Source organism: Pecten maximus, chromosome 6 (assembly GCF_902652985.1).
Source record: "Pecten maximus chromosome 6, xPecMax1.1, whole genome shotgun sequence".
In the NCBI taxonomy this organism is placed as follows: Eukaryota; Metazoa; Mollusca; class Bivalvia; order Pectinida; family Pectinidae; genus Pecten; species Pecten maximus.
The window spans coordinates 34,993,702-35,020,087 of NC_047020.1; the positions used below are offsets into that span (position 1 = coordinate 34,993,702).

General features: G+C 33.4%; 1 protein-coding gene and 1 pseudogene across 2 annotated transcripts; one reads left to right on the forward strand and one right to left on the reverse strand.

Moving 5' to 3' along the window:
• Nucleotides 1–1,709: 1,709 nt before the first annotated feature.
• LOC117329632 lies at nucleotides 1,710–17,284 on the reverse strand. Of its 2 annotated transcripts, XM_033887658.1 has the most exons (9): nucleotides 17,137–17,284; nucleotides 16,428–16,582; nucleotides 14,755–14,880; nucleotides 13,377–13,584; nucleotides 12,588–12,892; nucleotides 11,293–11,491; nucleotides 10,998–11,078; nucleotides 9,077–9,196; nucleotides 1,710–3,408 (listed from the first exon to the last, which is right to left on the reverse strand). In XM_033887658.1, exons 3-9 carry the CDS (start codon nucleotides 14,877–14,879, stop codon nucleotides 2,626–2,628), a joined length of 1,821 nt encoding a protein of 606 aa, XP_033743549.1. In that variant the 5' UTR covers nucleotide 14,880; nucleotides 16,428–16,582; nucleotides 17,137–17,284; the 3' UTR covers nucleotides 1,710–2,625. The 2 variants fall into 2 exon arrangements, with proteins under 2 accessions (XP_033743549.1, XP_033743550.1); XM_033887659.1 differs by lacking the exon at nucleotides 16,428–16,582.
• Nucleotides 17,272–24,902, forward strand: LOC117329633 (annotated as a pseudogene).
• The last annotated feature ends 1,484 nt before the right edge of the window (nucleotides 24,903–26,386 follow it).

Sequence of the window (26,386 nt, forward strand, 5' to 3'; positions counted from 1 at the left end):
AGCACTTCATTTTATGTTTTAAGTGTGTTTAATATTATAAAGCTGTTATCGCGAAAATTGGCCAGCGACGTTATAACTGGGCTCCGATCAAAACAATAAAAGTTGGCAGACAGAGAATCGAGTGATGGCAAGCGAAAGTTTGAAGCTTAATATCATTCTCAGTTGTTAACTAAGTGGCATAATTGTGATAATAATCGTCGAATTTCGATTATTCTGATGTTTACCCGAAAGGTAATTCCCTAAAGAAATAACGAAATTTGTCCACTTAGCCCCATTTGTTGCTCTGACAATCACAAGAAATATGTTTGCTTATTTCTAGCATTACCTACACAATCGCTGCCAACATGATGGATCCAATGGTAAACGTTGTTACTTATCATTTATCTCAGCTGGGGTTCTGTATGATCAATTCTGAGGACGTTGTTTATCTTGATTTTTGATGAACGCTATTGTCTATGATATCGATCGTTTTATAAAATAAGTTTCTGATGACATATTTTAAATACAGATTATGCGAAGCTGAGTATCTGTTGGGATAAGGAAATTCAATATAATCAGATGTTTATTCCATACAGTTTGAATGTTAAATTGTATTCAATTAGGATGTAAATGCCTATTCTGTCTTTTTGCTTTAAATAAAGTTTTACCTATTTCAAAAGGTTAGAGTATTCTCTTCATAAAACAAAATTAATACTAATCTAATAGAGCTGCCTCTTTGTTCAGCATTGAGATTGTAATATGTAATATGTTATATTATGTCTGTTTGTACCATTGTGCATTTAAAAATAATAATTGGCGACTGGTCTGGAGATTTTTCTGTACCCTGTGGGTCGCACATACTGATACAGGGGTTAGCTATCACGTGGTTTAGACATGACCAATGAACACGTGTTCCAAAAAGAAATGTCGGGAATTCAAATAATATGCCACGCATAAATATCTACGTTTATGAAAAAATATTATCTGTTGCTAGATATTCATTTACTCTCTAACTCATCAAGACGAAATTAACATCTGGATTATAAAGCATATCAAGTTTTAACAAAATCGGGAGAAAACTATTTAAGAACTCCAAAACAGATTCAAGTATAAGTCATAGAGGACGATGAAAAAAAGAAAAAGAAAAAGCTGCATGGATATGCAACAACTACTCTGAATGAAATGAAGCGGTCAATGACAATTAGGCTGTGATTATGTGAAAAAAATTCCTCTCGCGGACATAGCTTTACATAATGGCTATACATTCTACACAATTTCAAAATAGACGATTGAGAAATATAGGAGGGAATCTCCGAAAAAGAAATAAAACTGAAAACAATAATCGTATCGAACTGCCGTCCAGAGACACACAACTACAAATCATGACTTTTAAACTTTAAAAAAAAAAGATCAGTCGAAAATTGTAGATGGCCGCACAAGTACAAGTTTATGCCTGATGGACAGACGACGCCATACAATAATATTTCCACCAAGTTTGACGTGCGTGTAAAATGATTTGAATAAGTAATAATTGTTTCTGAATCCTTATTCTACGTATCAATTGTTCGATATTTGGTTTTCTGTTCAATACACATTGTTTAAACTAATAAATCATTGTCTTCATTTTAAGATACTGTTCCACAGTATACTGCCGACTCTTTAAACAATACTAGTACATGGATTATCAGGAACTGTAAAGTTCATAAAACAAAAAACGCAATTCATATAAAGAATCTTCTTTAAACCATTTTTATTGATTAATAAAATTTACATTTAAAAAATTAGTAAAAAGATATGTTTCAATATTTTCACTTAATTTCATTTAATTGCATATATTTGAAAACCGCTTTTACAATATACACATGTCAAAGTCTCTTAACATATAGTAAACAAGTATCATAGAGGATGGAATCGTTACAGATAATATTTTGATTAGTCATGTTTCCTTATAAAGATATAATCTTCCGTTAGGAAATATGGGAATATATCTCCAAACAAAATATAGCAAGACTGCGAATATATATATATATATATATAAATATATAATACATGTAGTAATAACATTCATGATAAACAGCAATGTTTGGTTAAATCACATTTATTTAACCATACCTTTCGATTTGTTTTACACAAAACTCTACTCTATGATTGGTCATTTTACTGCAAAATAACATATATTTTTTTTCACACCTACTACCGCCAACACCAACATTCAAAAAACCTACACACAACCTTTCACACCTAGAGCCCCGCCCCCATCCCTGTTCACATATATTTGACAGTTAAGTCTCTGCATGTTTTCAGATAAAACAAAGTGAGTTTCCGTGTAGGGTGACACACATCCAATCACTTTCCTTAATAAACCTTAATCATATCTACTGGCTGAGGACTAGCGCTAAGTTATTGTATATATCACATTGAAACCATACCAAAGCTTTCTATAAACTTTTCTTCATATAATATATTCTTATATTTCTACTGTATCTGTTAAATCCGTCACAAATTGGTCATCACTTTAATATCATACACATACGTGTCCAATATTTCATTTATCTTTTCTTTTTCTTTTTGCTACTATAGTTACGACAAAAATGAATCTAGTTCAAAGATCTTTCAGTTTACCATGTGAAATGAGCTTCAGAATGTTCAAGCATATGATTCCTCAAGCTTTCGCAAATAACTTTTATAGTCTTCATATTTCAAATACTTGTCGCCTATTTGTATGTAGGTCACACCGTTTTGTTTGAAAGTTGATCGTTCTGGAGAAACCGATTGCTGAACGTAGTTTGTAGATGGTCGTGTGCTTTCGTAATGGTAGGTTCCTATGTTTGATCGTTTTGCTTCAACGTGATCATGGACATGTGATCGATGAGAATCCGAACCGTGGGTCGCTACCTGTGTGTACGGATCGTGGTCGGTGGTTCTACTGTAATCCAAATAAGGCGTGTGGTCTCTCCATGACGTTTCTGTTTGAAATGGCTTGTTTTTTCTGACAGACTCCGTCCTACCATAAACGTCCTCATAAGAGTCGTATCCTGCGTTTCCAGTAAAACGGTCATTATTTTTAAGCGAGTATGTGGTACCGTAATCTGTCCGATCTTTCACTGCTGGGATAGCTTTCATCCCTGTCAGACCCACATGGTCCTTCCTTTTCTTTTTCTCCACCTTTATTGGCTGGACGATTCCTTTCACAAGCAGGGATCCGTTCTGGTGGAGAAGTAAAGGCGGCCACACATTGTACGATACGATTGTTCCACTGTTCGTGTACGGCTTATATATGTTGGTATCGAAAGTATCATTCAAGGTCGCTTGTTTACCAATAACAACAGGTGGGTCCAGGACGCACATAAACCAACACACCTCAATGCATTTCTTGACAAAATGTGGGATTTTGTTTGCATGATATCCAATTTTGTCAGCAACGTTTTCCTGTTAATTAACGTAAAATCATAAAAGTTAAGGCGGAAGGAAGTATTTATCGTTATCGAAGACAAAACGTCAGGCCATATACAGTGCCTATATCTAGTCTGTTGATACAATTGATACATTTAGTCTGTTGTTAGAGTGTATATATCTAGTCTGTTGATACAGTGTATATATCTAGTCTGTTGATACAGTGTATATATCTAGTCTATTGATACAGTGTATATATATAGTCTGTTGATACAGTGTATATATCTAGTCTGTTGATACAGTGTATATATCAAGTCTGTTGATACAGTGTATATATCCAGTCTGTTGATACAGTGTATATATCAAGTCTGTTGATACGGTGTATATATATAGTCTGTTGATACGGTTGTATATATCTAGCCTGTTGATACAGTGTATCTATCTATTATGTTGATACAGTGTATATATCTAGTCTATTGATACAGTGTATATATCTAGTCTGTTGATACAGTGTATATATCTAGTCTGTTGATACAGTGTATATATCTAGTCTGTCGATGCAGTGTATATATCTAGTCTGTTGATGCAGTGTATATATCTAGTCTGTTGATACAGTGTATATATCTAGTCTGTTGATACAGTGTATATATCTAGTCTGTTGATACAGTGTATATATCTAGTCTGCTGATACCGTGTATATATCTAGTCTATTGTTAGAGTTTATATATTTAGTCTGTTGATACAGTGTATATATCTAGTTTGTTTATACAGTGTATATATCAAGTCTGTTGATACAGTGTATATATTTAGTCTGTTGATACAGTGTATATATCTAGTCTGTTGATACAGTATATATATCTAGTCTGTTGATACAGTGCATATATCTAGTCTGTTGTTAAAGTGTATATATCTAGTCTGTTGATACAGTGTATATATCTAGTCTGTTGATACAGTGTATATATCTAGTCTGTTGATACAGTGTATATCTAGTCTGTTGTTACAGTGTATATATCTAGTCTGTTGATACAGTGTATATATCTAGTCTGTTGATACAGTGTATATATCTAGTCTGTTGTTACAGTGTATATATCTAGTCTTTGATACAGTGTATATATCTAGTCTGTTGATACAGTGTATATATCTAGTCTGTTACTACATTGTATATATCTAGTCTGTTGTTACATTGTATATATCTAGTCTGTTGTAACATTGTATATATCTAGTCTGTTGATACAGTGTAGTATATAGTCTATCGATACAGTGTATATATCTAGTCTGTTGTTACATTGTATATATGTAGTCTGTTGATACAGTGTATATATCTAGTCTGTTGATACAGTGTATATATCTAGTCTGTTGTTACATTGTATATATCTAGTCTGTTGGTACAGTGTAGCATATAGTCTATCGATACAGTGTATATATCAAGTATGTTGATTCAGTGTATATATCTAGTCTGTTGTTACATTGTATATATGTAGTCCGTTGATACAGTGTATATATCTAGTCTGTTGATACAGTGTATATATCTAGTCTGTTGTTACATTGTATATATCTAGTCTGTTGATACAGTGTAATATATAGTCTATCGATACAGTGTATATATCAAGTATGTTGATGCAGTGTATATATCTAGTCTGTTGATACAGTGTATATATCTAGTCTGTTGATACAGTGTATATATCTAGTCTGTTGATACAGTGTATATATCTAGTCTGTTGATACAGTGGATATATCTAGTCTGTTGTTACAGTGTATATATCTAGTCTGTTGATACAGTGTATATATCTAGTCTTTGATACAGTGTATATATCTAGTCTGTTGATACAGTGTATATATCTAGTCTGTTACTACATTGTATATATCTAGTCTGTTGTTACATTGTATATATCTAGTCTGTTGATACAGTGTAGCATATAGTCTATCGATACAGTGTGTATATCAAGTATGTTGATTCAGTGTATATATCTAGTCTGTTGTTACATTGTATATATGTAGTCTGTTGATACAGTGTATATATCTAGTCTGTTGATACAGTGTATATATCTAATCTGTTGTTACATTGTATATATCTTATCTGTTGATACAGTGTATATATCTAGTCTGTTACTACATTGTATATATCTAGTCTGTTGATAGAGTGTATATATCAAGTATGTTGATACAGTGTATATATCTTGTCTGTTGATACAGTGTATATATCTAGTATGTTGATACAGTGTATATATCTTGTCTGTTGATACAGTGTATATATCTAGTCTGTTGATACAGTGTATATATCTAGTCTGTTGATACAGTGTATATATTTATCTGTTGATACAGTGTATATATCTAGTCTGTTGATACAGTGTATATATCTTGTCTGTTGATACAGTGTATATATCTAGTCTGTTGATACAGTGTATATATCTAGTCTGTTGATACAGTGTATATATCTAGTCTGTTGATACAGTGTATACATCTAGTCTATTGATACAGTGTATATATCTAGTCTGTTGATACAGTGCATATATCTAGTCTGTTGTTAAAGTGTATATATCTAGTCTGTTGATACAGTGTATATATCTAGTCTGTTGATACAGTGTATATATCTAGTCTGTTGATACAGTGTATATATCTAGTCTGTTGTTACAGTGTATATATCTAGTCTGTTGATACAGTGTATATATCTAGTCTGTTGATACAGTGTATATATATAGTCTGTTGTTACAGTGTATATATCTAGTCTTTGATACAGTGTATATATCTAGTCTGTTGATACAGTGTATATATCTAGTCTGTTACTACATTGTATATATCTAGTCTGTTGTTACATTGTATATATCTAGTCTGTTGTAACATTGTATATATCTAGTCTGTTGATACAGTGTAGTATATAGTCTATCGATACAGTGTATATATCAAGTATGTTGATTCAGTGTATATATCTAGTCTGTTGTTACATTGTATATATCTAGTCTGTTGATACAGTGTATATATCTAGTCTGTTGATACAGTGTATACATCTAGTCTGTTGATACAGTGTATATATCTAGTCTGTTGATACAGTGCATATATCTAGTCTGTTGTTAAAGTGTATATATCTAGTCTGTTGATACAGTGTATATATCTAGTCTGTTGATACAGTGTATATATCTAGTCTGTTGTTACAGTGTATATATCTAGTCTGTTGATACAGTGTATATATCTAGTCTGTTGATACAGTGTATATATCTAGTCTGTTGTTACAGTGTATATATCTAGTCTTTGATACAGTGTATATATCTAGTCTGTTGATACAGTGTATATATCTAGTCTGTTACTACATTGTATATATCTAGTCTGTTGTTACATTGTATATATCTAGTCTGTTGTAACATTGTATATATCTAGTCTGTTGATACAGTGTAGTATATAGTCTATCGATACAGTGTATATATCAAGTATGTTGATTCAATGTATATATCTAGTCTGTTGTTACATTGTATATATGTAGTCTGTTGATACAGTGTATATATCTAGTCTGTTGATACAGTGTATATATCTAGTCTGTTGATACAGTGTATATATCTAGTCTGTTGATACAGTGTATATATCTAGTCTGTTGATACAGTGTATATATCTACTCTGTTGATGCAGTGTATATATCTAGTATGTTGATACAGTGTATATATCTAGTCTGTTGATACAGTGTATATATCTAGTCTGTTGATACAGTTCATATATCAAGTCTGTTGATACAGTGTATATATCTAGTCTGTTGATACAGTGTATATATCAAGTCTGTTGATACAGTGTATATATCTAGTCTGTTGATACAGTGTATATATCTAGTCTGTTGATACAGTGTATATATCTAGTCTGTTGATACAGTGTATATATCTACTCTGTTGATGCAGTGTATATATCTAGTATGTTGATACAGTGTATATATCTAGTCTGTTGATACAGTGTATATATCTAGTCTGTTGATACAGTTTATATATCAAGTCTGTTGATACAGTGTATATATCTAGTCTGTTGATACAGTGTATATATCAAGTCTGTTGATACAGTGTATATATCTAGTCTGTTGATACAGTGTATATATCTAGTATGTTGATACAGTGTATATATCTAGTCTGTTGATACAGTGTATATATCTAGTCTGTTGTTACATTGTATATATCTAGTCTGTTGATACAGTGTATATATCTAGTCTGTTGATACATTGTATATATCTAGTCTGTTGATACAGTGTATATATCTAGTATGTTGATACAGTGTATATATCTAGTCTGTTGATACAGTGTATATATCTAGTCTGTTGATACAGTGTATATATCTAGTCTGTTGATACAGTGTATATATCTAGTCTGTTGATAAACAGTCTATATATCTAGTCTGTTGATACAGTGTATATATATAGCCTGCTTAAATCGAACATAAAATGCTCTCACAGTTTGTATTTCCCCCCAAGAATTTTGCATTGGCTGCATTTGTCTGAATTCTATTTTGACGTTATAATATTGGCAATGGTGTTATGTCATGAGGCCAAAAGCTTGCTGAAGGGTATCTAAAATTTGTTTTCGTTTCATATGCTATTTTAAAGCTCGTCTGTGCAATCAAATGCATACATTCTCATTTCCAAAATATCACTCATAAGATCTTATTAATATACTGTAAACGTGGAAATATACGCGATGGGGAAATTTACGCTAATTACACGGAGTCCTTTTGATCGCAAACATTCCCCACGCGTATTATTTTGATATTGATATTAATTTCCATAATCTCGAACTACAAACGAAGGTGAATCGATCGCGAAAATTACCCCAATGCGTATAATTTACATATAAAAATCGCGAAATTAACCCCCCCCCCCCCCCCCCCCCTCCGCGAAAATAACCACGTTTACAGTACATGCATATACACTTTATTTCAGCACGATCTTCGTAATTCGAAAATTTGAATAGGGAAAATGAATCTTCTCACTGTGCATTCAAAAGAGAATGAATAATAGTGAAGTGAGAGTAGTGTTTCTAATTAGGATATTTCCCTCTAAAAATGATGTTTTCACAAAGACAGAAACATCGTGCATATCATGATCTGTTTTATAATCTTATTATTGTATAAAGTGGCCATCCTATTACAACTGAGATATCTTATTAAAGTTACCTTACCCCTACTAGCGGAAAAAAGAAACGCACATTTATTTTTGATATTTATTACTATTCATGATTCTTTGATGTGTTCATGGTGTGGGTTTTTCGATTATTTCATCATTACTGAATACAATATTATGATTTTTGCTGTCCTATCACAAACGGTGATTTCGTGAATACCGATAAAACAAGAGTATCCTACGGCATTTCTTGATCCAAATCAGAAGCGTGTGTGTCCACCTCTGGCATCAGTGGCTGCTCTTACTCTCCTTTACACTGAATTCATCAAGGTGTTTATGGCCGTTTGCGAAGTAGCTCGTCCCACAAAGGCTCGATTGGGGACATTCCTGTACTGAATGGCCGCTAATCAAGAACTGGAACGTTGTTTTGAGCCAGAAAGTCAGTGTGAAATTTAATTGACTTTAGACCACGTGTCTAAAAGTTATTTAGATGATTGAGTTTTCGAACATGCGTTTCTTTTTTTCGCTAATATATATTAAAATTAATACTATTGTATTTTAGAGCTCTACAATAGAACAATAGATCGAAAAAATTATATGTTTTGTTATACTTTTTTTTACCTGAGCTATGTTTTCCATGACTTGAGACGACATCTCTTTCCTGCAATCCTTCAACTGCTTGAAAATAGATTTCGGAACGTTAAACTTCACTGACAGTTCCCAGGCTTGTTTCGGTCTCTCCTTAATGAAACATAGAAACAAACATTATGTACCTAAGTTCACGGGAATATTATATATGAAGTATGGTAAGTAAAATAGTATTGATTATCAGTTTGTTTATCCGTACATAAGTACGGGTTTGGCCGGACTACTTTTCGATTAACGTTTACCGAAACATCCTACAGGTTTTATTTTCCATATGCCTTTAAGATAACAAAATTAGATACCATAAAAAAGACTATCGTTATATATAATTTACAAAGTATCCATAAATTTTCTCTCTATATTTATGTATTATATAGTTTCCATTCTTGACTAATAAGTGAATAATCAATATTTGTAATAAATGCTTTATGTTATGGTGAGAACATTGATACAGTCTTAAACATAATATTCAATCCAATTTGTTTCATACTGAACTATGTTCAAGTGAAATGCCTTTGTTTATGTTGAGATGTAAATGACATAGTTGTAGCTTCTTTCAATGAAATCATAGCCCTAATGAATTTTGAATGTATTAGTCACCTGCAGCATACAGGTTTAGATATACCTCTTCCACTAAATGAAGTTACATAATTATTTCAATTGGTCAGTTGGAGTCAAAATTGTCTTATTTTTTTTCTTTAAGACAACTTGCAGACACATACTTCCTTGGGTGTTTTTTGATAAATTGACAAGCTATGAAAAGTTACATATCACCTTTTCATGTGCATGTTCTAAATTCAAAACGGTATTGCTTTGAGCAATGCCAATATTATCAGGATTGAAGATGCCTATCCATATTTTCAAAATTATATTCATCGGAAAAGAAAATTAATTTACATCTTTCATTGTTTTAATACTGTTTTATACCTCAATGTTTGTTTCCAATATGCATCATACAATGTAAAATATTTACCATTTTATGCAAATTTCCATCTGGTTCTGTTTTTTTTTTTTGTTATGTTGCGGTATTTTATTAATTCCTTTTAAACAGCTGGTGCATTTCGAACGACGGCCTTTAAATGAGTTTATTTGATATCATTGTAATACACCTAGTAATTGTACAGTACTGCAGCTATTGCTTTAACCCTTAAATAAGCAGTCTAACGCGTGTATTTTGGGCTTAAGACACAACAACTTTAGCAAAACATCTAATATGTCTCTAGTTGTTTAGATTATCTTTTGTATGACGTATACTATTTCTAAAAAAGTATTTTCCAGGTTTAGAATATTTGTTCCTTTCAATCATGTCACAGATATCGTACTACAATGTGGTTCGTTGGTATTTTATCGCCACATAACCAAATACAGTACTACAAGTATTTGTCACCGATTGCGTTTTCTAGGATTTAACAGTTTTACGTTTTGGTGAATTTCACAAACTACGGAATCATACTCATATACAAAGTTGTACCTTTACGAAGTTGAACCTTTAAAAAGTTGAACCTTTAAAAAGGTGTACCTTTACAAAGTTGAACCTTTAAAAAGTTGTACCTTTACAAAGTTGTACCTTTACAAAGGTGTACCTTTACAAAGTTGTACCTTTACAAAGTTGTACCTTTACAAAGGTGTACCTTTACAAAGTTGTACCTTTACAAAGTTGTACCTTTACAAAGTTGTACCTTTACAAAGTTGTACCTTAGCATCTACTTCTATTACAGTCTTTCTCAAAATTGCGAAGCCTTGCCAGTTTTACTAGCTGGTGGCCTTGGAGGCTAACAAATGCCGTCATACTTCTACCTGAACACTAAAATTATACAGGATGCATTTAAAAATCGACTTGGTGGTAATTACGACCTTCAGACTAATTTGTAAGTATTGTATAAGACACTATATCTACCATGTCCATGGGGCTAACCAAGGCCATCTCCAACAATTTCATCTGTTTCTCTGCTAGTTCTACACAAAACTTGTAGCATTTCTGTAACGAATAGGAAAAACCTTAAACATGCATGTCACAAACACATGATAAAATTTATTGATATTCATTTTCTCTTGATTGTTTTGCTGTTGTTTTTGGTTTTTCTTCTTTTTTTCCTACTGTTATTCTTCTTCCCTTTTTTATACTTTATGTTCATTCATACATTGTATATAATAAGGCTTTTAAAGACAGCAGTTTAATTAAGTCTAAGTACCGTTAGGATATCGAGCAAAACTTGAGTATTCCTCTTCTCGTTTTTGTCAGTTTCGTCCAGTTTCTCCATGGCGTCCGTCCACTCATTATCATACAGCTCGTTGTATTTCTCCGCGATCTTTAAGGCCCTGTTAGGGTCACTAAGGTCAGCGATCGCCGGGTTATTGTCAGTCAGTTTATTCCCCAACTCCTTACTCAATCTGTTAAAATAATACCCAATCAGTTTTCTAATACTTGACCGGCTACAAACATCACATTTTTTTTACTCAATCTGTTCACGTACACAGACACACTAATCACTGTATTATGTATGTTCCTATAGAAACAATATAACCTTCAAAGGTTTCCAACGTGACGTCAAACATACATTAATATATAGTGACGTCAGACAAAACGACGTCACTTAATGATGACGTCACCATTATTGTTCTTCATATTACTAAACCAATGGAAATTATGTCAGAATTATGATCTGAAAACTTCATATTTTGTTTGGTCAGGTTATATAAAGACAATGTAAACCACAATGAAAATATATAAAGATATATGTACATAACAGCATGTAATCAATCGTTTAGTATCTGTCACATCAAATCAATTTAGCAATTTATAGATATTTTGAGGCAGTCAGTGTTACACTTATGTACAATGCAAATTTTGTCTACAGTAAGCATTTTACTCTAAAATCATTTTATTCGTACTCTGGCAAATATTAATAGGTAGGTTATCTCTGTCGAATCTGTAAACTTAGAAAATAAATATTTCACGACTACATATTATCTTTATTCCTTTTAAAAAGAATAATAATGATATAATATATAATTTATGTTACACATGTAGTGAACTGGTTATAAACTAGTACATCAAAATATCAACTGCGACATCACGTCAAGTAACAAATCAACATAATCAGTTTATTTCAGGTGACCCTTTCTTGGCTCAAGCCTTTTGGAGGTAAAACTTTCTCTTGTCAAATATGTTTCAACTGAATAACACACTTTATTTGAGCAAATGTAGTAAAGATGATTCTTTCAACAAAATATTTATTTTAGGTGGCTCTTTCAACAAAATATTTCAGGTGACTCTTAAATAAGAAAAAAATTCAATTGACTCTTTCAACAAATGCATTTGGAGTAATTCTTTCTTTCATTTGGAAAATATACATGAGTTGACAATTTATCTTTGAAGAAATATATTTCCTGGAATAGTTAATACGCTTCTTATATTAAAGTATAATCTTAATAAAAAACATCACTAATGTCGCCCATTTGGTTTCTAAATGTAATAACACATTACCTTGTCAATGCCTCGTTTTTCTCCGTTAATGCAGCTGTTTTCTCGATCTTTACCTCCTTAAGTTCGTTTTCTTTCCTTTTTAAATCAGTTTTGTATTTTTCTTTTTCCGTTTCAGCTTGTTTCCAATGTGCATAAAAACCATCATACTCCTTGCATCTGCTTTCCAACTTCTTGTTTGCTTCTTCCAGTCTCTCTTTTTCGTTCAGCAGGGCGTTAAATTGGTCCTGTAGTTCCTCTCTATCACGAGAGATTTTCCCTGACGTAGCTTGTTCTATTCGTGTATTCAAAGAGTCAAGGTACTGTTCCTTAAGAAAGGAATAACGCAAAAATATATGGTTTATGTTCAAGGAACAGCACTGGGATCAATAGATACAAGATGCACTTTAATTACAAATATATACATGTATAATTTAATATTTTCTATAGACATGTAAAACTAGACAAAAATAAGATATGAATTAGTACAGACATCTATTTGAATATTGGAATAAGAAAAATAAAAAAAAAATCATATAAAAAATGCTGCTGACATTATAAACTATATATCATGATGCTAATTGATACACATCATAATTTTTCAGTAATTATATATAACTTTTCTTCAAATCCATTGTACATCAGTAGCATCTTCCAAAACAATTACCAAACTGTATATGTCGATGAACTTAAGGCCAAACTACGAACCCTCAATTCAAAAGACACGAACAGTTATATTAAAACTTGGTCAGAAGTGTGAAAAGTCGTCAGAGGGAAAACTATGTAATACAGGAACACCACAGTTGTATTTACCTCTGACTCCATCTGATCATCATTTTTAGTCTTCTTCATCAGCACTTTGTAAAGATGCAAAGCAGAGGTGAGATCGATCTTCTGGACTTCCTCTGCAACATGAAGGAGTTTCCGGAGGTCGGAGAGATCCCTGGAGTCCACCGTAGGTTTTTTGTCTGGCTTTACGGTTTCTGTCTTGCGATCACGTTCAGATCGAATTGATCTTGAACTGATAATGAAAAAACAGTTAATGTATTATTCTAATAAACTGTTTGGTATAGATAAAAGTATGCAGTATTATGAAATAATATTCCATAAAATAAGCAATATATTTTCCAAGGCATTTTACAGCTTAGGTAAATAAAGACATCATTCTCATATTTGTCAGGAAGTATATATAAGAACGCGTGAAAAACATGGGTATAACACACATAAACAAAGGTTAAACACGGAAACAAACTGGTGAAACACATGTAAATACAGATAAAACACTGGACAATACAGGTAAAACACAGATAAATACAGGTAAAACACAGAGAAATACATGTAATATACAGATAAATACAGGTAAAACACAGATAAATACAGGTAAAACACAGATAAATACAGGTAAAACACAGATAGATACAGGTAAATCACAGATAAATACAGGTAAAATACAGATAAATACAGGTAAAATACAGGTAAATACAGGTAAAATACAGATAAATACAGGTAAAACACATGTAATCACAAGTAAAACCATGAATCCTTTTGTGAAATAGACTATAATCATTCTAACAACATTATGTTCCCTAAGTTTATAAAATAGGGAGAAATGAAGATACAGCCACATCGGGTTACCAAAAAGGTACATGTACATTGGAACTGCATAGAAAGGGGAACCTTTTAAATATTGTAAAAGGTAACGATGTACCAGGTATATATTTATGGATCCATTTCCGATTAAAAAGTAGCAGAGCGCATATGATTAATAAAATTTCAAACACTGCCTCCGCTAGTGCTGGTAGACCTCTGGCCTACTAGTTTTACGCTCAAACGTATTGCGGCTAGTAATAAAACAAAACAAAAAACCGTAAACTTGATTAACATTTGGTTTAAAATCCCTCGATTTGGTTATTATTTTGAAACTAGTAGATGACATCATACTACAATTGTTTATGAACATGATTGAGGAAAACATCTACATATAGTAGTACATGTATCATCCAGGCTTTATGAATCCTCGTTGAGATATAAATAATTAAACTAATCTTAGCCTGCCATCTTCCTAGTTCATATTATATTACATAACCGGGGTGATGCAGTCTAAAGTTCGCTACCCTATAGCAGTTTAGTCCCTTAGAGTCTCACAACAAAATGAACCAGGCAACATTCAGAACTATATAGTCACACTCACGCCGAGGACGGTCTGGACCCGCGCTCACGTGTCTTGTCAGCACCTGACGTAAACGGTCGCGCATGCCCAGGGTATGCGCCCGGAGGAGAATTCCTATGTCTCTCTCTCTGTCGACTTTGCTCCATGCTGTAAATAAATAAATAAATAAACATATTTTTTTCTCATTTCTAAGAAACGGTTCAGAATAAAAAAAAAAGGTTTTGGAAATTGTAACGAAGCAGTATGCTTATGTTGGTGCTGTTTATTTTGAAATATTATCTTATACACAATGCGAAATGTACAATTTACAATTAATATCAAGTTGGGTTAATTTTCTATATCTGAAACGAATGAACCGTTGATAAAGGAGGGAGCAGTAATGTTGGTGGGTGATGTTAGTTGGATAGGGGCAGCTCATTTTGATACGAAATAGAAAACATATAAATTCACTTGAAAGTGGCTCACAAAACTATGTGTATTTGATGAATACATGAATGAATAAATGAATGAAATGAAATGACTGACCGAGTAAGTGAATGAATGAATGAATGAATGAATGAATGAATATTCGAATCCAAAAATCTAAGTGTAATCACATATTAGATTACATATAAGAGGGTGCAGTGTAATATAATTTGAGTATCTGTTATCGGTGTAATTTTAGGCTAATTATCATACAGGTATCTTCATTATAAATAGCGATGAAAATGAATAGAGGAAGAATGTGTGGAATTTTCTTTAGTACGACACATTATACAAATTTCTTATGGAATACTGAAGTGCACAGAACTAGTAACTATATAATAATGGGAATTTTACGTGTTCCAAAATTCCAAGTATTGTATTGTGAATATATTTACTTATGTGTATTTATACCAAATGAGATACAGCTTGTGATAATAGATTAGATCATTCGTTAGATCTTACCTTGGAACCTAGAAACACAAACTCAAATAGACTTTTTTGATAATTAAACATTAAATAATATAGTCCATATAAAAAAAAATTAAAATTAAAAAACAAAATATGAAAATAAATAATTGAATAAAATAAACAGATAGACATCAAAAACGTATAAACTAAACAATACACTTTTCATTTTGATGTTAATAACATAACGTATCAATTGATTAAAGTAATCGTTTCATTAAGTGATTTTTATTTGTTAATGGGTTGTAAATTCCGATTTTGCAGAGGTTGCCAAATATGGACATACGGCATGCAGAAAAAAATGCGGTATATATGCGAGTAAATTAGACAGATATCCAATGTATTTTTTTCTATTTTGATTTTAAAATCACGTGATTTAAAGGCATTTTATGGAGTTACTAGTTAAAATGTAAATCAAATTCATTCGGTGATACACGTGCCTGTTTTAATGTGGTACTGAAAATATGTTCCGCGGCATTCGAACTGTGATCAAGTCTGGTGAAGTATGAAGTCTATCATGAGCGAATAACGAAATGTAAACACCGGTACATATATAGTTGTCATGTAATACGCTACTTTCGGTTTGTGTTGCTTTAACATTACATTCCTGTTGTGTACACGCACCGGCATGTAAACACACCGCGCCATTTATAACAGTCAGTGTTGAACTTGAAATACAACTATTTTAAACTTATATCGTACATTTCTGTCCAGATGCATTCAGACATATACTAATACAAATATGTTAATATGTGATTACCTACCTGAAGTTGGTTAGCGTTTATGTTGTTATGAATGCACCTGTACGCCGCATGAACGCCATACACTTGTATATCTTGGCTACGAACACTCCAAGTGGTCCGTTAATGTGTGAGCGCGAGTTCCGAGAATACCCAAACAAGGAAGTTATATATAATACCTACATGTATATAAAAATACATATATATACACTACCACAATGACAGTGCCAAATGTAGTCACGTGTTCATTTTGAAGCTGTTGGTATTGGCTCCCGGCTTGTTTACTAGCCAGGACCATGTGATTTTATCTGATGATTGTACATATTCGAATTTTGAATTTTTGTTTAACATAATACATACAATACATGTATATTAATAATTTATATAACAAAACAATATACATGTATGCACTTAATCCATACAAAAATATAATATATATATTTCTAGACAATTAATATCTTAAAAGTACTAAATATCGTAATATACTATAAAACAAATATATAATTTAAATAGACGATATACTAAGATTTTATACTGTCAAAGTTTTTGATGTAAAAAACCCATTATAAACCTTCAATGAGTTACACCATAAGAAATCGATACGACCCCCCATTTGTGCCCCACTCAGTAATAATTTGCTTATCCCCTCGATTTGAAGACAAGTTACTTTCGTTTTTTGTCTGAACATATAAACTGTAATTTTCAAAGATAAATGACGTAACGAAGTACTTACTATATAATGTGCCGTTTCAAAAATAATTCTAAATCAGAATAATTGCCGATATTATACAGGTCAGCAACAGGCAAACGACACTAGTCATCGGAAATCCCCCTTTTACTATTAATAAACGACCAATCAAATCTGGAATCACAAGCGAGTTGTGGCAAACCTTCAGTTGCGTATACACTTGGACCGAGAGGTCCTCCCGGTCGCAAAATGCTGTGATATCTGTAACTTGAACGTAAATCCTTAGATCGGTAAGTTATTTGAGAATGAATCAATGCTACATCTAACTAGATATCAGTCGACAAGGCTTGCTGTCGATTGTGTTAAAGATAGATCTTGAGGTACCAAAAGCGGAAGGCATATATATATATATATATATATATACACCATATCATTGATTGGGGTCCGTTTAGGGGGTTTAATTACGCTATAAAGCCTAAGAAATATATCTTCTAAGCAAAAAGGTAAATGTTCACATATTAGAATGTGCACTTTTAATGAAATAAAAATTTGACATTCGTGAAAGCTTAGCAGGAGAACGAAGTAGTATATTAAAATGAACTTAACACATCGACACAATTAAAAAATTAAGTCTGATTGAAGATCTACGTACTGTTTGTGAAGCTCCTTAATTTCTACGAAAAAATGTACCTGTCCTTTGACGAATTCTCCTTTCTACTCATCGTTGGTTCCGGTATAGTTGTACAAATGCTCAATTCATTGCAGAAACTCTTTTCAATCCGGAGTACTTTCGGTTTGTTGGAGCAGGAATGTGAGCAAGTTTCTATTCAAACATCACGGCGACCTAGCTATATATCGTTATGTTACACAATAGAACTGGTGTCTGTTTCAAACATTCCTTTCGAGGTCACGGGTATCCATGGTAAACATCATACAAGATGAGATAATATCCTGTATACCTGTTTGACCATTAGATATTTTTTGTTTGTTTGTTTAAACTTTATTTGTTACGACGATATAAAATATATATTCCAAGTAAATCAACCTATATTTAACTTCTATGGAAAAGATTTTAATGTTTATCAAGGAAGTTATAGTATTTCCAAAACGAAAGGTTTTTAATTAAGCATGAACATTAACAAACCACTGTTACATGATATACATGTACAATGTCCATCTGAATATCTGAAGTGTGCACAGAGGGCTTAATCTAGAATTTCTGTTTTACACGGAAAATATACACTCTTGTTGTATATGTATACAATGTATCTAGAATGTCTGTTTTCCCACAGGGGCGCGTTAACTACATGTATGTACTGTTTAGTAATTATGATTTTACACAAAGGATAGATAAAAAATCCAATTTTCCTTATAAAGAGTGTGAGATATGTCCATTCTAGAAATTCTGATTTTCCTCTGAGGGGTATATATGTACAGAGGGTAGACATGTCTTTCTCCAACATTCTGATTTTTCATTGAAGCTAAATACATACATACAGAAATTCTGATTTAACACGGACGTTGGATATATACAGTAAAGCTTACACAACCCCTGGTTATGGAATTCATTTCACTTGAGTAAGTTATTTTTTCAAAGTTACAAAAGACACAAGCTTTAGCGAAGGTAAATTTACACAGAGGGTAGATATGCACGGAGGGTAGATATATACAAAGGGTAGATATATACAGAGGGTAGATATATACAGAGGGTAGATATATACAGAGGGTAGATATACACAGAGAGTAGATATATACAGAGGGTATATATACACAGAGGGTAGATATACACAGAGGGTAGATATATACAGAGGGTAGATATACACAGAGAGTAGATATATACAGAGGGTATATATACACAGAGGGTAGATATACACAGAGGGTAGATATACACAGAGGGAATATATATACACAGAGGGTAAATATACACAGAGGGTAGATACATACAGAGGGTAGATATACACAGAGGGTAGATATATACAGAGGGTAGATATACACAGAGGGTAGATATATACAGAGGGTAGATATATACAGAGGGTAGATATATACAGAGGGTAAATATATACAGAGGGTATATATACACAGAGGGTAGATATACACAGAGGGTAGATATATACAGAGGGTAGATATACACAGAGGGTAGAAATATACAGAGGGTAGATATACACAGAGGGTAGAAATATACAGAGAGTAGATATACACAGAGGGTAGATATATACAGAGGGTAGATATATACAGAGAGTAGATATATACAGAGGGTAGATATACACAGAGGGTAGATATATACAGAGGGTATATATACACAGAGGGTATATATACACAGAGGGTAGATATACACAGAGGGTAGATACATACAGAGGGTAGATATATACAGAGGGTAGATATACACAGAGGGTAGATATATACAGAGGTTAGATATATACAGAGAGTAGATATATACAGAGGGTAGATATACACAGAGGGTAGATATATACAGAGGGTAGATATACACAGAGGGTAGATATATACAGAGGGTAGATATATACAGAGGGTAGATATATACAGAGGGTAGATATACACAGAGGGTAGATATACACAGAGGGTAGATATACACAGAGGGTAGATATATACAGAGGGTAGATATATACAGAGGGTAGGTATATACAGAGGGTATATATACACAGAGGGTAGATATATACAGTAGATATATACAGAGGGTAGATATATACAGATGGTAGATATATACAGAGGGTAGATATATACAGAGGATAGATATATATACAGAGGGTAGATATATACAGAGGATAGATATATATACAGAGGGTAGATATATACAGAGGGTAGTTATATACAGATGATAGATATATATACAGAGGGTAGATATACACAGAGGATAGATATACACAGAGGATAGATATATATACAGAGGGTAGATATATACAGTAGATATATACAGAGGGTAGATATATACAGATGGTAGATATATACAGATGGTAGATATATACAGAGGATAGATATACATACAGAGGGTAGATATATACAGAGGGTAGATACATACAGAGGGTAGATATACACAGAGGATAGATATATATACAGAGGGTAGATATATAGAGTAGATAAACACAGAGTAGATATTGATACCAAAGACGACATCCAGAAGATTATAGATAAAAATAGAGAATATATACGTTCCTATTTAAGAGTTGATTCTGGTATTTTCAGGCATAATGTTAAAATAACAAAATGGCCGCCATACAGAAGAACGTCAAAAAGCAGAAGTTGATGGTTGCCGCCATCGACTTTGGAACGACATATTCCGGCTATGCTTTCTCCTTCAAGGAAGACTACAAAAACAATCCCCTTCAGATTTCCATCAATCAGAGCTGGACTGCTGGATCTAGAAGTCTCGTGTCCTTCAAGACTCCTACCTGCATTTTATTTGACAAAAACCAAAAGTTTGTGGCATTTGGATACGCAGCTGAGGATCAATACTCGGAGCTAGCTCTAGACAACGAACATGGCGATTTTTACTACTTCCGTCGTTTTAAGATGAAATTAATGGAAAAAGTATGATATGTATTCTTTTTAATGACTACCTGATCGTAATGCCATATAATTGTGAAAACATATATATATGAAAACACGGTATGGTTCACTGGTGCGTGTGTGTACTTTTTTTCAATTTTGACACATGTACCAAAACGTAAGAAGATACTTTAATAATTTCCCCGGTTTAAATAAAAGTTCTTAACCTGAAAGGAATCCCCTAACTTATGATTTCCCTTATGAAAATATAATAGGATTTCAAGGTAAAATCTGGTTAAAGGATTTTCCTGAGGCTACATACATGTTTTCATATATATGGTATAATATAGTTTTTTTCTATTAAGTTAAGAAGTGTTAATGAAACCGGAACCAGAAGTTTATAGCTCAATTTGGCATCATCAATATCATACTTGCATGTAAGGAATGAAGAGGTGCACACTCCCTGATAATTAAAATATTTCTCAAACTTAACAAATTGTCAAATTTCATTGATTACAGAATCTTCAAAGGAACTTGATTTTGGATTCGGAAAATAAGAACAAACAGATGCCTGCTAGGACTGTGTTCGGCGAGTCCATTAAGTACCTGAAGAATCACTTGCTGAGCACACTGGACTCTCGCGGTACGACAGTGGTCAACTCGGATATTCATTGGATCATCACTGTCCCTGCGATCTGGAAGGACAATGCTAAACAATTCATGCGGGAAGCTGCCGACTATGTGAGTTACAGCTCAACCACCTGATCAAAAGTGCTGGTCTATTGATCCTTAATTCAATTAATTGTTCAAAGTTGCTTTTTTACCAATTCTGATTATTCAAATAACTGTTCAAAGATGGTTGTCAATTCAATTACTGTAAGTAACTGTTCGAAGATGGTTGTCAATTCAATTACTGTAAGTAACTGTTCGAAGATGGTTGTCAATTCAATTATTGTAAGTAACTGTTCGAAGATGGTTGTCAATTCAATTACTGTAAGTAACTGTTCGAAGATGGTTGTCAATTCAATTACTGTAAGTAACTGTTCGAAGATGGTTGTCAATTCAATTACTGTAAGTAACTGTTCGAAGATGGTTGTCAATTCAATTACTGTAAGTAACTGTTCGAAGATGGTTGTCAATTCAATTACTGTAAGTAACTGTTCGAAGATGGTTGTCAATTCAATTACTGTAAGTAACTGTTCGAAGATGGTTGTCAATTCAATTACTGTAAGTAACTGTTCGAAGATGGTTGTCAATTCAATTACTGTAAGTAACTGTTCGAAGTTGTTTTTCTACAAATTCTTAATATTCAAATAACTTCTCAAATTTGCCCAACTTGTCTGGAAAATCTGACGATTCAAACAATAATCAAATTCAAAATGTTGCATTTTATAATTTCTTCCGGTGTAAATAAGTGTTCAATTTAAACAAGTTTTTAAGTCAAACAGCCATTCAATTAAAACATCTGTTCAAAAATGCCTGTCTAGCAAGTTTAAGCAACATTTCAGGACTGTCATCTTTCAATTTCAAAACTGTCCAATGACCCCTGTGACTTAGTTAACCTATTACGCGTACTCTATTACATGAGACAGCATTGTGGAGAAATTTTGTAACCATAATGAACTACGTTAAGGATTAACCACAGGCGTCTGGTTCTGCCTAGTATTAACAGAAACAATAAATATCCTTAAAAAGCAGAAATTAATGAACTAATGCGTTTCAAGGTCGACCTCGATGCTACAGGGGTTACGACCTCATATACACTGGAGTATCGAGGATTTTGAGGTCAAACGCTCACTAATTGATTACATGGATATACTAGAACTGAAATTTTCGTTCTCTCAGTTGTACACATATGCTTAATTATGTGAAATTTCCTCTTCACTTTTTGTTTCGTTAAAATTCATCATAGGCCGGTATATTTGGGGAACAGCTGTCCGTCTGTCTAGAACCGGAAGCGGCTTCCTTGTACTGCCAGTATCTGCCCATGGACAAGTTCAAAGGCAACGTGACCTTTAAGGGATCGTCTTCAAAATATCTGGTTTTGGATTTAGGAGGTAAGATTAAGGTTTTAAATTATTTTCAATTGATTTCAAGTACTAATTTGTTGTTCCGGAAATGCTAATTTTGCTGGATTCATCGTCTTGCTTGATTCGTTAACCCAAGGATGATTAGTTGTGTAGTGAGGCCTTTGCTCTTGTGGTTATGTCCCTTGGCAAGATACTTCGCCAGGAGATAATATTACATAGACTATGAAGCAAACATAAATTATAGATAAATACATCGTGTAAATAATCAAGCCAAAAGAAAAGAAAAATAAAACCAAGAAAATACTTGAAAAAATAATATGAAAATAAATTGGAAGCAGTTTACTATATATATCTTTATTTAAAGAAACGGAAATTAAAACAACGAAACAAAACATCACAGGAATCTGGGCTTCACTAAAGTTTTTATTGTGTGGGTCTATTGTTTAAATTGGAGTCTGGCGGTCTTTGTTTCTCTGGTAATTTAAAATCCTGAAGAAATCAACAAGGCCTGTCGTTTTGTCATTAATTTAATGTATAATGATATGATTTGTTTACATTTGATTTAGGGGGTACGGCCGACATAACGGTGCATGAAAAACAGCTGGATGGTTCTCTTAAAGAGGTACATGAGGCAAGTGGTGGTCCCTGGGGCGGCAAATACGTGGACGAGAAGTTCATTGACCTTCTGGTTGAACTGGTCGGCAAGGACGTAATGGACGAGTTTGTGGAAGCGAACAAGGCTGATGTCTTAGATATATATAGGGAAATCGAAACTAAAAAGCAAACTATCAAACCGGACATGTCAGGAAAAGTAACTGTGAAGGTTCCGGTCTCCGTTGGGAAACGTTTAAACGGCTAACCAATCAAAACATTAAAAAAGTTATCGAAGGAACGAAGTTTGAAGGAAAAATGACTTGGACTGGCGATAAGCTACGAATGGAGGCCGATTTATTTAAGGATTTATTTAGGACTGGAAAGGAGGAGTTAATAAAACATTTAGACAAAATGTTTCATTTGAAAGATGTGGCAGAGGTCACAACAATTGTGATGGTTGGAGGATTTTCAGAATGTGAGATTCTTCAGGAAGCTATGAGGAAAAGGTTTGGTCAAACACGCAAGCTTGTCATACCGGAAGATGCTGGACTAGCTGTGTTAAAGGGGGCTGTCTTATTTGGCCATAAACCACAGACAATAGTACAAAGAAAGGCTAGATATACTTACGGAATCAATATCTCGCCCGAGTATGACAGCAGGACGCATTCCCCAACTCGGCGCGTGACAATTGATGGAGTTGATCGGGTGAAGGACGTATTTAAAAAATACATTGAGAAATGTCAGCCGCTCAGAGTTGGAGAAGCGGTGACTGGAAGGCACGTGACAATCAAAAGGAACCAACGGGAAATGTTGCTTAAGGTTTATGCTTCAGTTGATGCCGACCCGAAGTATGTAACGGACCGGAACAGCGAATTCCTGGGTAAGGTGGTTGTGGAACTCCCGGCAACTGAGGAACGCTTGACAGTGGAGGTGAGCATGATTTTCGGCGAGACAGAACTGATGGTTGAGGCTCGGACACAGACTCCCGGCCAGGCCCCTAAGGTTCACCGAGCATACTTCGACTTCTTATGAATCAAAATATCTATTTAAAGTCTCTTCAGTGAACTAACTACATTGTATATCCATTTTCATTTTGAATTTAGGACATGACCTCTAAGTGTCTATCAGGAGACAAAACCAGATCAATACAGGGTGTTTGTTCCATCACTATCGCCATCGTTGTGCAGATTTTAAAATGGTGTTTTGCGACTCAAAAAAATTCGTAACATGAACTTTTCCCCCACATGGTTGTTAACATGAAAAAATGGTGAAAACAATATACTCTTGACGTAATCAGTTAAAGAGTTTTAATTTGTAATAATAAAATTGTTTTATCATTTTCACAGATTCCTTAGTCGTTAAATGTGTATTTCAGTTTGTGATTGATTTTGTACCCGGAGTTAGGGTCATTCTTTACATCTGAATTTTCACGTGCATTATACAACACAGATATTTGTTTTACAACATATTCACACAAATGATTAGGGAAACATGGATATGGTGCAGTGGTTTAAGCTGCGGGTGCTTCAGGCTAGGTGGATCAAGAGTCACAAATTCTTCATTTGTATCACTTTGTTATATACCTAATCATTTCCAGAATGTATCATAAGAATGATGTGTTGTTAATCCAAATATTTGAATTCCTTTTCTCAACTGTACTGTTTTGAATAAATCACTTACATTGTATATCAATTTTCCATTTTTTTTTATTCAAACCAATCATTTGTTAGAAAAAATGCGTTATACAATGTATATTTGATAGGTGAAAATACAGACCTCTGACTTTAAAATGGAATAGTTAAACCCAAAATGCCAAAGATTATCGACAATCCATCTGATACCGAGGGAAAAGTTCCCCTCTATTCCAGAGAGTTATGCACACTTATAAAAGTACACATTATTGTAAGTGTTAGTGTAATGTAATTCACTCACACAGATACACGTTTATTTCAAACAAAGATAATGCAGAAAACTGGAAAGAAGTTTGGTCGAGTACAATAGGAATACAACATGTATGGTACCTACCAATATGCTTATTTTCAAACTCATCCAGATAATGATTTTTTCTGAATATTTTCAACAACTATTGACCAGTTTTTAGATTTCATACAACACTGTGAAGAATTATGAAGACGTAACTTGATTCTGAGAAATAAAGTAATGGGTAGGAAAAATAATCCTCTTGAGACTACTACACATTGCCATTTGGAGATTTTTACCGACATCAAAATGTCACTTTTTCTATAAAATGTTAAGTTTCTTCTCTGACTTTAAAGATCTTCACGCATTTTCAGCAAGAAAATGGCATTTACTGAACGTTCAGTTTGGGAATACACGAATATCAACGTGACTGCGCTATCGAATTTTGTTATTGCAGTCCAAAAGCATTCAATGAATGTTTACTAACATTTCAAAATCAAGTTTACGAGTATATCGGATTATGTGGTTTTGTTGGGCACTGTTTGAAATAGAGTGTCACCTACAACGGCAGACCAATAGGCTGTATGTCCGTGTCTATAATGTAGATCTACAATAGACTGTATGTCCGTGTCTATAATGTAGATCTACAATAGGCTGTATGTCCGTGTCTATAATGTAGATCTACAATAGACTGTATGTCCGTGTCTATAATGTAGATCTACAATAGGCTGTATGTCCGTGTCTATAATGTAGATCTACAATAGACTGTATGTCGGTGTCTATAATGTAGATCTACAATAGGCTGTATGTCCGTGTCTATAATGTATCTACAATAGGCTGTATGTCCGTGTCTATAATGTATCTACAATAGGCTGTATGTCCGTGTCTATAATGTAGATCTACAATAGGCTGTATGTCGGTGTCTATAATGTAGATCTACAATAGGCTGTATGTCCGTGTCTATAATGTAGATCTACAATAGGCTGTATGTCCGTGTCTATAATGTAGATCTACAATAGACTGTATCTCGGTGTATATAATGTAGATCTACAATAGACTGTATGTCGGTGTCAATAATGTAGATCTACAATAGACTGTATGTCGGTGTCTATAATGTAGATCTACAATAGACTGTATGTCCGTGTCTATAATGTAGATCTACAATAGACTGTATGTCCGTGTCTATAATGTAGATCTACAATAGGCTGTATGTCCGTGTCTATGATGTAGATCTACAATAGGCTGTATGT